The sequence below is a fragment of the Megalobrama amblycephala genome, linkage group LG5 (assembly GCF_018812025.1).
Source record: "Megalobrama amblycephala isolate DHTTF-2021 linkage group LG5, ASM1881202v1, whole genome shotgun sequence".
Classification (NCBI taxonomy): domain Eukaryota; kingdom Metazoa; phylum Chordata; class Actinopteri; order Cypriniformes; family Xenocyprididae; genus Megalobrama; species Megalobrama amblycephala.
In genome coordinates, this window is record NC_063048.1 from 28,446,513 (window position 1) to 28,460,866 (window position 14,354).

General features: G+C 38.5%; 4 protein-coding genes across 7 annotated transcripts in view; 2 read left to right on the plus strand and 2 right to left on the minus strand.

Moving 5' to 3' along the window:
• The window catches only part of rtkn2 (rhotekin 2), a 33,831-nt gene extending 23,887 nt beyond the window's left edge, over positions 1 to 9,944 (minus strand). The window contains exon 1 of one of the 2 annotated variants that reach the window (XM_048191647.1): positions 9,922 to 9,944. The gene's annotated coding sequence lies outside the window, so the exon portion shown is untranslated. Of the gene's footprint in view, positions 1 to 2,658; positions 2,681 to 9,921 lie in introns of those variants that run through there. The other variant, XM_048191648.1, reaches the window with a different exon arrangement.
• znf365 (zinc finger protein 365) overlaps positions 1 to 14,354 on the plus strand; it is a 37,343-nt gene that overhangs the window by 15,549 nt on the left and 7,440 nt on the right. The gene's annotated exons all lie outside the window — the stretch shown is intronic.
• On the plus strand, positions 7,624 to 9,217 carry adob (2-aminoethanethiol (cysteamine) dioxygenase b). Its single transcript, XM_048191660.1, has one exon. It carries the CDS (start codon positions 7,863 to 7,865, stop codon positions 8,628 to 8,630), a length of 768 nt encoding a protein of 255 aa, XP_048047617.1. The 5' UTR covers positions 7,624 to 7,862; the 3' UTR covers positions 8,631 to 9,217.
• On the minus strand, positions 11,199 to 13,569 carry egr2a (early growth response 2a). Its single transcript, XM_048191653.1, has 2 exons — positions 13,231 to 13,569; positions 11,199 to 12,468 (listed from the first exon to the last, which is right to left on the minus strand). The coding sequence occupies exons 1-2, from the start codon at positions 13,400 to 13,402 to the stop codon at positions 11,453 to 11,455; spliced, it is 1,188 nt and encodes a 395-aa protein (XP_048047610.1). The 5' UTR covers positions 13,403 to 13,569; the 3' UTR covers positions 11,199 to 11,452.

Genomic DNA, 14,354 nt, shown 5'->3' on the forward strand with positions numbered 1-14,354 from the left:
TTTTACATATGAATTTAAATTCATTTTATTCACTATAATCAAAAGTGAGTCTTTACATGTCTGTTTAATTCACTTCTTATTTATCACTGCAATGCACAGCATGAGCACTAGAGGGTATCCTCGATTTTACCATCTATGCAAATCTGATTTTAGGATCTCTGTGAAGAGCTTCTTGTACTTGTGCAATTATGAAAAACCCTGAACTAGAAGTTAGGATCCAACTGGCTGCATCTTTACACAGCAATGTATGAAATAGAAGAGACGGTGGAATAATAAAACTATCTCATGTGACATTTTAAAATTTGCATTTTCAGTCCAACTTTGGAGGATGTAGTAATCCCTGTGCAATCCAGTACATTGTAGAGTAAAACATCCAAATATCGTCAAGTTATGTTTACCACAGACCACATCATAAAAACCCATAGGAAAAGTTTTTGCTCTGTGGATGTCTGTCATTTTAACAAGAAACTATGCTTATATATCCACACATTGTCTAATTTTGTAAATTAAACCACCAATTCAACATTAAAAAAGAATGAAAGAAAATTTTGTCATTTACTCACTTGCATGTCATTCCAAACTTGTGTGATTTTCTTTCTTCCATAAAACACAAAATGAGATGTTTAAAAGAATGTTCATGCTGCTCTGTTCCATACGATGAAAGTGACGGGGGCCAGACAACTTCTTTTATAGTGAACTTGTGCACTACACTAAGTCTTCTGAAGCAATACGATAGCTTTCTGTCAGGTACAGAATAATTTTAGTCATGCCAGAAGTCATTTTCATTGTATAAAAAAAGCTTGAACATGCCACATTTTTCCTTTTGTGTTCAGCAGGGGGAAAAACAACTTGTGGGTTTGGAATAACAGAAGGGTTAGTAAATAAATTTTCATTTTGGTGCAAACTAAGTAAGATGTTCAAAGAATACTTCAGAGATCTGTAGGTCAGGAGAGCTTTGGCTCTCACAGGCAGGCTGGGTGTTCAGGGAGTTTGGCTCTGTGTCAGGGAAAATAAACGGAACGGAAACACACATGAACCAGACAGCTTAGACCTCTCTGCTACATTAAATAAAGATGTCTTCTAGGAACAGAGTGAAAAAGAGTCAAGCTTATTATAAGTAGCTGTACTAGTACTAGCTCAATGAAGAAGATGGTTCATGTTAACATGAAGATCAAAGAATCTCTTGGCAGTGTTTTTGATTGGTTTGCTCTCATTGTTGCCTTTGAGGGGCTTTAATGGCTGCAGCCTCTAAGGCTCGTACTGACGTCACTCATTACATTTAGAAAGCTGAGGTCATGATCTCTCCAATTTACATTTTTCAGAAGGTTTTTTTTTCTGACGGAGGCCATTCATGACCATTTTATTCTGTGAAAACTAATGTTACTCATGTATGGAGCAGAAACAACGCAACTTTGGCGTCCGTTTTCAGGCCTTCCTGCCTCTCCAGTGCTGGAAAGCTTTTCTAATATTAACGTAGGTCCTAAAGCTCTTGCCTGATCATAACCCTTCTTTTTGCAGTGATATTCCTCTGAGCTTTTCTCTTTCGTAATGTCTCTCAGCCATCTCTCTTTCTACAGTGTTTCATTAGTTCAAATCTCCCTCTTGCTCACTCTCTCTCCTCCCCCATCATGAGTGGACACGCCCCCTGCTGCTGATTGGCTACAAGTGTGTTGAGTCATCCACTGTCGCAGAAATCGCTTACTGTACCTTTAAGGCTCATCTATTCTAAATGTGAACCAAACTGGCAATTTGCATTTTTTTTTCCTTTCCTTAAAGATACACTCACTAAATTTTTCCCTGATTGAAATAAGGTTTACATCTAAAGAAATGTTTGGCAATATATGTTTAGATTCTTGTACACATATGAAATAAAAAAAAAAATAAAAAAAAAGAGTCATATCAAAAGCCTAATATATAAGCTATTTGGTTGGTCTCCACATGGGGGGCAGACATGTTGAGATCACATGTCTAGCCAAAAACCATATGCTTTATCTCAGTAATCCCGTTACTATTAAAGGTGCCCTAGATTATGTTTTTAAAAGATGTAATATAAGTCTAAGGTGTCCCCTGAATGTGTCTGTGAAGTTTCAGCTCAAAATACCCCATAGATTTTTTTTTTTGTAATTTTTTTAACTGCCTATTTTGGGGCATCATTATAAACGCGCCGATTTATGCTGTGGCCCCTTTAAATCTCCGCCCACAGAGCTCGCGCTTGTCTTAAAGTTTACACAGCTAATATAACCCTCAAAATGGATCTTTACAAAGTGTTCGTCATACATACGGCATGTATGCGTCGGATTATGTGAGTATTGTATACTGTTATATTGTTTACATTGATTATGAATGAGTTTGAGGCTATGCTGCGTGGCTAAAGCAAACATTACACACTGTTGGAGAGATTTATAAAGAATGAAGTTGTGTTTATGCATTATACAGACTGCAAGTGTTTAAAAATGAAAATAGCGACGGCTCTTGTCTCCGTGAATACAGTAAGAAACGATGGTAACTTTAACCACATTTAACAGTGCATTAGCAACATGCTAACGAAACATTTAGAAAGACAATTTACAAATATCACTAAAAATATCATGATATCATGGATCATGTCAGTTATTATTGCTCCATCTGCCATTTTCGCTGTTGTTCTTGCTTGCTTACCTAGTCTGTTGATTCAGACGTTGATCCAGACGTTTTGCCCTTGTCTAATGCCTTTCATAATGATAATGTTGGGACCGTGGGCTGGCATATGCAAATATTGGGGGCGTACACCCCGACTGTTACGTAACAGTCGGTGTTATGTTGAGATTCGCCTGTTCTTCGGAGCTCTTTTAAACAAATGAGATTTATATAAGAAGGAGGAAACAATGGAGTTTGAGACTCAATGTATGTCATTTCCATGTACTGAACTCTTGTTATTTAACTATGGCAAGATAAATTCAATTTTTCATTCGAGGGCACCTTTAAATTACCCATGGCTGACTGTGAATAAAATAGCACATTTCTACAATGACAGCATAACCGAAGACTATCTTGACTCATTTTTTTTCTTCCTGTTTTATAAGTTTGACAAAGAAAAATTAAAGTATTCCTAAGTTCTTGGGGTCACATATCCCTCGTCAAGAATCACCGCTTTTGTGTTGTTGTTTTGGTAGCGGTCAACTTCTACAAAAATTGCAGAAGTTAAGTCAGAAGTTTACTGCAAAGATAAATAAACCGACTGAGATGCCTCTGTTTGTTTGAGTTGGCTATGAAGTAAGTTTACAAGCCACATTACTAGGAGGAGAGAGAAATAAGCAAACTAATATTAGTAGACTTGTTTGCGTAGTTAAATGTGTTATTCGGTCATGATATGTATCATGACATAATAAGGACTGGGGAGTTTTTGCATTTATAAATGTCTGGTATGAATTCAGATGACATGGAGCATCAAAAATGATGTCATCAAAAATTTTCTTCACAGTCATTTTGTGATTCACACACAGTGTGTATGTGGTTTTACAAGCTCAGAAGCCTGGAGTAGGCGGTGGTGTTGCATCCTGTTCCATAGCTTTAGCTTTTTATAGATGCTCTGTTTTTATGTGTATGCCAACAAATTATTAGGCAAAGTATGTAGGAATAACAACATGACCACAGATGACTAAACCCCCCACATGTCTCTTTCTCTATAAATATATATTTTAAAACAATGTCATTCTAACATGTTTGTGAGTCATGATTGGTTGGGCAACAGCCAGAATGTCAACGATCTGCTTCTGCACGGATAATGAGATCATTGGTTCATCACTTGCTATTGCAGTCAATCATTTATTGATTGATTTATTGCCCATAATTAGGAATTTGATTTGAGTAACATCAAATTTTATAACAAATTATTAAATTGTGTCAGTGTGGATTGCAATATACAGAAAAACAGTTCATTGTCTGCCGACACATTTCCATATAGACTGTGTATAGAGTGACACTGTGTTCAGTAGAGGGATAGTTATTTCTGGATAATACTCTTCACAGTGACACAAGTTATTGTGTGCATATATAGGCATATACAGTATATGGTATCCATTTGTCAATTTATAATTGAGGCCATGGAAAATATGGAACCTAAAGGGATAGTAATTCTGTTATCAAAGAATTAATTCTGTAAAAGGGGTGGTTGATTATGATTTCACTTTTTTAACTTTAGTTAGTGTGTAATGTTGCTGTTTGAGCATAAACAACATCTGAAAAGTTACGACGCTCAAAGGGAGATATTTTCTTTGAAAGAATTCTCTGTTTAAATACTACAACAAACAGCTGGTAGGGACTACAACAAGCTTATTCCCGGGATGGTGAAATCACAAACCCCCAAATTTACATAACCCTGCTCCCGGGAATACGCAACTAAGCGGGTGAGGCCATGTTGGGCTGAAGAGGAAGAGTTGTTGTAGTAGAGTGTTGTTGCCATACCGTCATTTTACGCCAGACTGCTTCACAAACGAGGGTCAATTCAACGCTGGATTTGCACAAAAGATTAACATGACGGCACATGCTAGACGATGAGTTGAATCAACTCCACAGCAACTACGTAAATTTATCCACTAACCGTTCAGAAACATCCAGTTGCATTCTTCTTCCTGAGTCTCTCCATCAGTGACTCCGGTTTGAACAACGTAAGGCTGAACACCGTTACTGACGAACGCCATTTTGGCTGCGTGAGATTGTCCAGTTTTGTTGTTGTTGAGCAATCGAAGCACAAGCTGTTAAAGCTCCGCCCTCTTCTGGAAAGTGGGTTGGAGCTGCAGCTCATTTGCATTTAAAGGGACACACACAAAAACTGAGTGTTTTTTGCTCACACCCAATTAGGGGCTAATTTGACAAGATATAATAAATGATCTGTGGGGTATTTTGAGATGAAACTTCACAGACACATTCTGGGGACGCATGAGTCTTATATGACATCTTGTGAAAAGGTGCATAATAATTCTATTATTATTCACCCTCATGCCATTCCAAACCTGTTTGACATTCTTTCTTCTATTACATAAAAGTATCAGGTGAATGCATAAATATGCTGAATCTGAATACATTTTCATGACCACTAAAAGATTTAGTGCTCTCAACACACCTGTAATTAGTTGTGTCTATGGTTACTGTATTAAAACAAATTGTTAATTTTTGTGCAGGGCTGCAAGTGACAAGCTATTGTACTGCAAACTGTATTTGTTTTTTTCCTGATAGGTTTATTAACATTAATTACAGAGCATAACATAATCCATTTGAACTTTTAATGATCAAATAAATTTAATGGCAAAAACTAGCCTAATAATAATAAATGTAACGTAATTCAGTAGTTCAAAAGTTAGGGGTCGGTAAGATTTTTTAATGTTTTCGAAAGAAGTCTCTTCTGCTCACCAAAGACTGCATTTATATCAAAAATACAGTGAAAACAGTAATATTATTGCAATTTAAAATAGGCTTAAAATCTGTTTCCTATTTTAATATATTTTAAAATGTAATTTATTATTCTGATGTCAAAGCTGAATTTTCAGCATCATTGCTCCAGTCTTCAGTGTCACATGATCCTTCAGAAATCATTCTAATATGCTGATTTGATGCTCAGGAAACATTTTTGACAAGCATGATAATTAAAGAAACGCAGCTTTATTTGAACAAGCACTGTGAGTGAAGATTCAGCATTGAAAGCTCTCTGTGATTGATTCGTTCTGTCTTGTATGTTCAGATGTGCAGGAGAAATAGTTCTATCCTAAACAATTATTCGCGAATATTAGAATATTGTGAAAAGGTTCAATATTGAAGACACTTGGTGCCACACTCTAATCAGCTAATTAACTCAAAACACATGCAAAGGCCTTTAAATGGTCTCTCAGTCTAGTTCTGTAGGCTACACAATCATGGGGAAGACTGCTGACTTGACAGTTGTCCAAAAGACGACCATTGACACCTTGCACAAGGAGGGCAAGACACAAAAGATCATTGCAAAAGAGGCTGGCTGTTCACAGAGCTCTGTGTCCAAGCACATTAATAGAGAGAAGGGAAGGAAAAGATGTGGTAGAAAAAAGTGTACAAGCAATAGGGATAACCTCACCCTGGAGAGGACTGTGAAACAAAACCCATTCAAAAATGTGGGGGAGATTCACAAAGAGTGGACTGCAGCTGGAGTCAATGCTTCAAGAACCACTACGCACAGACGTATGCAAGACATGGGTTTCAGCTGTCGCATTCCTTGTGTCAAGCCACTCTTGAACAACAGACAGCGTCAGAAGCGGCTAAAGACAAAAAGGACTGGACTGCTGCTGAGTGGTCCAAAGTTATGTTCTCTGATATAAGTAAATTTTGCATTTCCTTTGGAAATCAGGGTCCCAGAGTCTGGAGGAAGAGAGGAGAGGCACACAATCCACGTTGCTTGAGGTCCAGTGTAAAGTTTCCACAGTCAGTGATGGTTTGGGGTGCCATGTCATCTGTTGGTGTTGGTCCACTGTGTTTTCTGAGGTCCAAGGTCAACACAGCCATATACCAGGAAGTTTTAGAGCACTTCACGCTTCCTGCTGCTGACCAACTTTATGGAGATGCAGATTTCATTTTCCAACTGGACTTGGCACCTGCACACAGTGCCAAAGCTACCAGTACCTGGTTTAAGGACCATGGTATCCCTGTTCTTAATTGGCCAGCAAACTCGCCTGACCTTAACCCCATAGAAAATCTATGGGGTATTGTGAAGAGGAAGATGCGATATGCCAGACCCAACAATGCAGAAGAGCTGAAGGCCACTATCAGAGCAACCTGGGCTCTCATAACACCTGAGCAGTGCCACAGACTGATCGACTCCATGCCACGCCACATTGCTGCAGTAATTCAGGCAAAAGGAGCCCCAACTAAGTATTGGGTGCTGTACATGCTCATACTTTTCATGTTCATACTTTTCAGTTGGCCAAGATTTCTAAAAATCCTTTCTTTGTATTGGTCTTAAGTAATATTCTAATTTTCTGAGATACTGAATTTGGGATTTTCCTGAGTTGTCAGTTATAATCATCAAAATTAAAAGAAATAAACATTTGAAATATATCAGTCTGTGTGTAATGAATGAATATAATATACAAGTGTCACTTTTTGAATGGAATTAGTGAAATAAATCAACTTTTTGATGATATTCTAATTATATGACCAGCACCTGTACTGTATGTTACTCCTCAGTAGCCTATTTATGTAAAATCTGTATGCCTCTGCTCTCTTTCTTTAAAATAATTTCATGTTGTATTTAATGGTAGGCTATTTATACTTTTATGTGTCCAAATACTTTTTTAGGGAGTTAATAAGCCCACACGGACCATGACCTCCTTTTTAAGTCTCACGGGCATTTTCAAATCGTGAGTGTTGGTGAAGGACTGAAGTGTCATTGCCCCTTGAAGAGCAAGTATTATGGGAGTTGTATTAACCCGCTTTAAGTTTAATATCTCTTGTAACGTCCATATAGGTCTTTAAAAAGATATTTTTATTCGCTGCAGACCAGTTTAATTAAAGTTTTCAAATATTAAAGCACGAGTTTCTAGAATAATTCGTTTATCAGTGTCACTTCAGTTGCACAATAGTAAAAACGACGTTTCCCATAATTCTCTGTATGACGTAATGCACTGTTGACATTGCGTACGTGTGAATCGGATGCCTGTATATGGAGTAGTCATGTCCATGAATGACTTGATCCTAACGGTATTCCCAGAAATGCGTTTAAGCTTGTACACATGGTGTCGATTTTGACGGCCCGAATACAAAGGTAATCTCTGAATTAGGAGTTGTACTTGAGAAGGAGCCAAGCGCGTGAAAAGCGGCGCGTGAAGTTGAAAGTCAAGTTGACGCTGGACACTTGCGTTATGATGCCACGAGACAATATGACTTCCACTGTCCAGAAAATTGCCAGACAGGCCCTCACGACATTCCGAAACCCCTCTGTCGTCGGAGAACACAATAAAGTGTTTTTGGAAAATCAAAACAAGCTGAAAAGCCTTTTGGCGGAGGTCAGAGCGGCGGACTTGAAGATCGTACCCCGGATCATCGAGAGCGCCCCGACGCCGCCTCAGCGTGTCGCGCCTCCCGTCACATACATGCACATCTTCGAGACCGACACTTTCAGCATGGGAGTGTTTTTATTAAAAACAGGCGCTTCTATACCTCTGCACGATCATCCGGGAATGTACGGCATGCTGAAAGTGATCTACGGAAAGGTACGAATCAGCTGTTTCGACAGGCTGGATAAACCTAGAGACGGTGCCAGCGGCGTGCAGTTCAACCCTCCGCTGATGCCCTTCCAGAGAAGCAATTTACGGCCTTCGATGCTGAGATCGGTGGGGGAATACACGGAGGAGAACGGCCCGTGTGTGCTGTCGCCCCAAAAGGACAATATCCACCAAATAGACGCTGTTGACGGACCCACCGCTTTCCTTGACATCTTAGCACCTCCATATGACCCGGACGAAGGGAGAGACTGCCACTATTATAAAGTTTTGCATGCCCATTCAGAGGCTGCAGATAGAAAGAGTGATGCCCAGGAACATGGTGATCTGTGGCTTATGGAAATACCACAGCCTAGTGAGTTCTGGTGTGGTGGCGAACCTTACCCAGGGCCTAAAGTGTCCCTCTGAGAGATCTGAATATAAACTGGCTTCTATTAATCACAGCCTTGGGTGATTCGTTTTCCTTAATCCGCCAGACTGGGTACTTTATCAAGATTATGGTTGTTTGAAATGCCTGTGCCAATCCACTGCCGCTGTCCATACAATTGTTTTGCATGTAGACTGTGTGCAGATTTAACAAAGGAACTAGTCTCTGTTCTTTACTGGCTTGTTGCTTTTGTACAGCATGTGATAAATAATTGAATATTTGCAGCAGATGTGAGATTTGGTTTAACAGATGCTTTGCAATAGTTGAACAGAGCAGGAATCTTATCTTATCTTGTTTCTATTACTGTATATTGTTTTTGCATTATCAGAACTACAATTTGACTCAGAAAGGTTTAGCAACAGGCTCTGCGACACTCACTTGGCACTGGATGCTGTTTTGAACACTCCTGGTAATTATGACAGTAAAGCACTTAGAATGCAAGTAAAATTATAATACTAATTTAAAAAATCAATAAAACATTAAAAATATTATATTATAATTTTACATAAGAAACTAAAGTTCTGTTTTCCTTCCAATAAACTTGAACTAATAAAAGAAGTAAAAGTAAGTGGTCGTGTTGATTATTTTAATACATTTTTAGATTATTTTTATTTATTTTTTTAGAAGCATGTTTAACCAACATACACTAGCCTACCATTCAAAAGTTTGGACTTTTGCTCACTAAGAAGGCATTTATTCGATCAAACATTTCAGTAATGTAGGGCTGTCAAACGATTAATCGCGATTAATCACATACAAAATAAAAGTTTGGGTTTGCATAATAATATGTATATATAAATACACACAAATTAATGTATATATTTAAGAGAAATGTTATTTATGTACAAAAAATTAATTTATATATAATATAAATTATATAAAAATATAAATAAATACATATACTTGTAAATATTTCTCAAATATATACATGGATGTGTTTATTTGTATTTATATATACATAATAATTACACACAGTACACAAACTTTTATTTTGTATGCGATTAATCGTGATTAATTGTTTGACAGCCCTATAATAATGTGAAATATCACACTTTAAAAGATTTGTTTTCTATTTTACTATACTTTAAAATAGAAATTATTCCTGTGATGCAAAGCATCATTACTCCAGTCTTCAGTGTCACATGATCCTTCCGAAATCATTCTAATATGCTGATTTTCTGCTCAGGAAACATTTCTTACTGATGTTGTAAACAGTTCTGCTTAAAGGATTAGTTCACTTTGAAATGAAAATGCAGCCCAAGCTTTACTCACCCTCAAGCCATCCTATATGACTTTCGTCTTTCTGATGAACATAATCAGAGATATTTTAATAAATATCCTGACGCATCCAAGCTTTATAATGGTAGTGAACAGGGTTCACGAGTAAGAGCTGAAGAAAGTGTATCCATCCACATCCATCCATCATAAACATATTCCACACGGCTCCAGGGGTTAATAAAGGCCTTCTGAAGCAAAGCAATGCGTTCGTGTAACAAAAATATCCATATTTAACAAGTTATGAAGTCAAATAGCTTCCGCCAGACCGCCTTCCGTATTCAGTGTACAAAGAAAATGTAAAACTCTTGCAGTTCAAAAAGCTTATGATACGTCCTACACCTTCCCTATTCAACTTGTGGAAAAAAGTGTAAGTGACGCAATGCAAGTTTACACTTTCTTCGTATGAATACTTGAATACGGAAGGCGGTCTGGCGGAGGCTAGATATTTTACTTCATAACTTGTTAAATATGGATATTTTTTTACATAAACGCATCGCTTAGCTTCAGAAGGCCTTTATTAAGAGCCATGAGGAGCAGTGTTGCCAACTGCTTTCAATTGAAAGTAGCTAAATGTAACTAGATGACATCACAATGGCAAATTCATTGATCTAGGCCTATATAAATATGAATATAGACCAGGGGGCAAAATGAGAATCTAGATAAGGTTTGTCCAAGAAGTTGCTAGTTTTGTTCCTAAACTTTTGAAAAAAGTCTCAAAAGGGGCATTAAAGTCACTAAATCTAGTGACAAAATCCCTAAATTGGCAACACTGGTGTGGAGTACGTTTGTGATAGATAGATAGATGAATGTGGATGGAAGCTCATACTCGTCGTTCACTGCCATTATAAAGCTCGGATGCGTCAGGATATTTAGGCTATTAATATTTCTCTGACTGTGTTCTTCAAAAAGAAGAAAGTCATATAGGATGGCTTGAGGGTGAGTAAAGCTTGGGCTAATTTTCATTTGAAAGTGAACTAATCCTTTAATATTTTTGATGAAAAGAAATGTCAGAAGATCAGAAATCTTATTGTAACATTGTCTTTACTGTCACTTTTGATCAATTTAATGCATCATTGCTGAATAAAAGTATTTCTTTAAAAAAAAAAAATCTTGCTGCTTGAACGATAGTGGGCCTATTTTACTAACCTGCACTTGATAGAACAGCCGCACTCAATTGTTTCCAAATTGCGACCTCTAGTGGTAAAACTTTGCAGTGCCATGCGGCACTTGTCACTTTCACTGGAAAGCTGATTCTCAAAAAAAAAACACACTTTGTGTTTATTACAATTTATTAAGACACATAACAGTAATAATGTCAATAAAAAGACTCACTGTAAACACTATATCTCAGAACAACTGCATTTTGAACCACATGAAATGTTCTGTGACAATCAGCTATCCTACTACAACAAACATTCAACACTTGATTCAGAAGCTGCCTTCGTGTATTTGTGCGCACACAAACAGAGCGATATTTCCAAGTTTTAAAGGAGCAACGATTAACCCAGCAGTCAAAACTTGTTGTTCACATCGCTGTGCCATCGGCGCTCGAGCTGTGAGGGGGCACTGACACCTTTTTATCTCTCTGTCTCTGGTGAATTTTTGTGTGCCTCCTTCGCTCGTCGCTCCTCGCGAACTTTCTGCCGCAGAAGTCACAGGAGAAGGGCTTCTCGCCCGTGTGTGTGCGTATGTGAGTCGTGAGGTGGTCGCTCCGGCTGAAGCTGCGCATACAGATGCGGCACTGAAACGGCTTATGTCCGGTGTGGATGCGAACGTGGCGCGTGAGCTCATCCGAGCGCGAAAACCTCCGGTCGCATCCCTCAGCCGGACAGGGATACGGCCGCTCATGGACCGGCGTCTTGCAGGGTCGGTTCGGGTATTTCCGTGGCCGCAATATTGGCCTCAGTGGGACGCTTTGCGGATTGGTGCCGTCCATAGGCGGCCTTGACCCGTCTACCGGACACGCCAAAGTAAAATTTCTTATAGTGTTCAAGGGAGTCAGAGGTGGTGGGACTCTAATAGACTCCAAGGAGCACGAAAATGGCTTAATGTCCTGAAATGCAGCCATGTTGTCCCTTTGGCTGTTGCTGGTCTGATAGAAACCTCCATAATCGGGAATGATGGAGAAAAGCGCCCCGTCTATAGTTGGTTTTGGGGCTGAGTAGGACGGAGTGGCGTATGTAATGGGGCACGTAGTGGTGGAAAGGTAGACCGAGGGGTCCTGGTAACCTTCAGCACTACAGGTGTAAGGGGTCGGGTTTGTGTATATATGCTCCATGTTGGGAAAAGTTTGGCCTATTTTGGAGCAGTCTGGAGTTGGACCTGCGGGAGAACCCGTGGAGAATGATCCCGAGGAAGGTGGCCTATCTTGCACTCCTGCACTGACAAAGTTGATTATTCCCTCTTGATTCCAACTTCCTTGCGCGTCGATGGAAATTTTCCCTGTGTAGGCGACAGGCGCGCTGTGTGGCGTAAACCTGCTCGGGTCTGTCAGATCAAGGCCCCGTTTTTCCACGCCGAAGCTGTCGGTGCTCAAGCAACCTGTAGGAGTAAAAGCAAGACGTTATTGAGCAATTCCTTCTTATTGCGTTATAGGTGAAGCATACGTTTCCAACACATCGCGTTTCCACCACGTGGGATCAACTCTAGGAATTTTCAGTAAGCTATTTGTTTTCAAAAGATTGTATGTAGGTGGAAAATATATGCGGGTATCTCAGTATTCTGATTTGACAGATCGCAGTAAAATATACAGGCTATGCTTTTTCTAAAAGAATTCTGGAGATAGAATTCTAAGTTTTTCTGAAAGAATTCTGGAGATAGAATTCTAAGTTTCTTTTATCGGCCTATCAATATAGGGGGCTATAATCAGATTTTTTTTTTTCTTAGCACGAGTTTATTTTATACCCACGTAAAAGTTATTGAACATGTTCATCTTTTGACAACATGACGCGGTTTTCACCGCAATATAAACAGTAAAAATACACACAAACAATTAAAAAAAGTAGCCTATACGTACAAAAAGATCGAATTATTGTTTTGGACAACAGAAATTTTAATAATAAATTGTATACATTTACAAAATATAAGTATGTGCGACAATGACAGTTCAACCTTCATTTAATCTCCTCTTGCCTTGCATGCCAATGGTGTTCATTTGTTTATAGCTATTTCAAAAATATGAATAACCAATATATATATATTTGTGAATTAATATACTTCATATTCATTTCATACACGAAAAAAAAACTTATATTACTGAGCAACAGCCTCTTCATTTTAATATTTCAGCATCTATTTTCTTACCTCCCGACGCCTCACTGAACTGGTCAGAACAAACCCCCACATCCACATCAGAGAATCCCGCTGGCACAGATGAGGGGATCTCATCCAGAGAGTAGACGTGTGATGGCAGACAGCGCATTAAATCATTTAGCGACGCGTTAATTTTATCCCTGCTACTAGCTGCTGCTGTCATGTTGAGCCTCGATGTTGTTTTAAAAAAGCAAGTTGAATTTTATTAAGTTGTTCTCAGAGCTTTTATGATCTGTGTTCACCTCAGTGTTGTCATCATAAACGCGCGCGTCCGTTTGATAGAGCTCATCAGCTCCCTTCATATATGCCGCGGCAATAAGTGAAACTTTATGTGGTTGTATGCATTTATGAAGAGCCTGTCAATGCCCAGTGACGTCACTGACCATACAAGGACAGAAAAACGGGTTGGGCTTCTTCTTCTTTTCTTTTCTTTTTTTCCCTGCTTTTGGCCATGTGACGACACGACCTCTCTTTTTAGACAGATCTCTGAATCTGATATTGCTCTTCTTTTTTTTCTTTCTCTCTCTCTCTTTTTTTTTTAAATAGAATAGAAATGTTCTAGATTTGTTAATGTTATATTTAAATATATGTGTGGTCTGTGGGAACAATTACATGTTTTATTTGTGAACTTTTTGGTGCATGTTATTATCAGGAATTCCGGTTAGGGCGCACCCCATAAATGGATATTATCCGGTAACCTAAAACACGCCCCTTTTGACTTATATGGAACGCATCCGGGAAACTCGACACGGAAAATAACGAGCCGACTCGAGCTCACGTCCCACAGAGGAACCGCAATAAAACTAAATTCAGGAAAGTCATATTTGAATATGTTGGAAAGTTATTCTAGTTTCTAGAGTGTTAAGGAAACATATTTATTAATATACAGAACGCTTTTTCCCCTATAACAAGACAAGACCATTGTGATTATATCTTTATTAGTGAAAAATAGACGTGAGTTTTGTTTTCTGCCTTGTAGGAATTGCAAACCATTTTAATATTTAACTATATTTTAGTCTTTTACTGCATTTTGAAGGATTTTAAAAACTCTCAATATAATTTCAAGCACTTTAGTTTTCAACGGTCACATGTGTTTTTGAACCATACTATAGTAA

Coding starts and splice junctions, on each gene's coding strand:
- egr2a (XM_048191653.1), bottom strand. CDS start 13,402: ATGACAGCAGCAGCTAGTAGCAGGGATAAAATTAACGCGTCGCTAAAT. Junction 12,469..13,230: donor GTTCAGTGAGGCGTCGGGAG/GTAAGAAAATAG, acceptor TTACTCCTACAG/GTTGCTTGAGCACCGACAGC.
- adob (XM_048191660.1), top strand. CDS start 7,863: ATGATGCCACGAGACAATATGACTTCCACTGTCCAGAAAATTGCCAGA.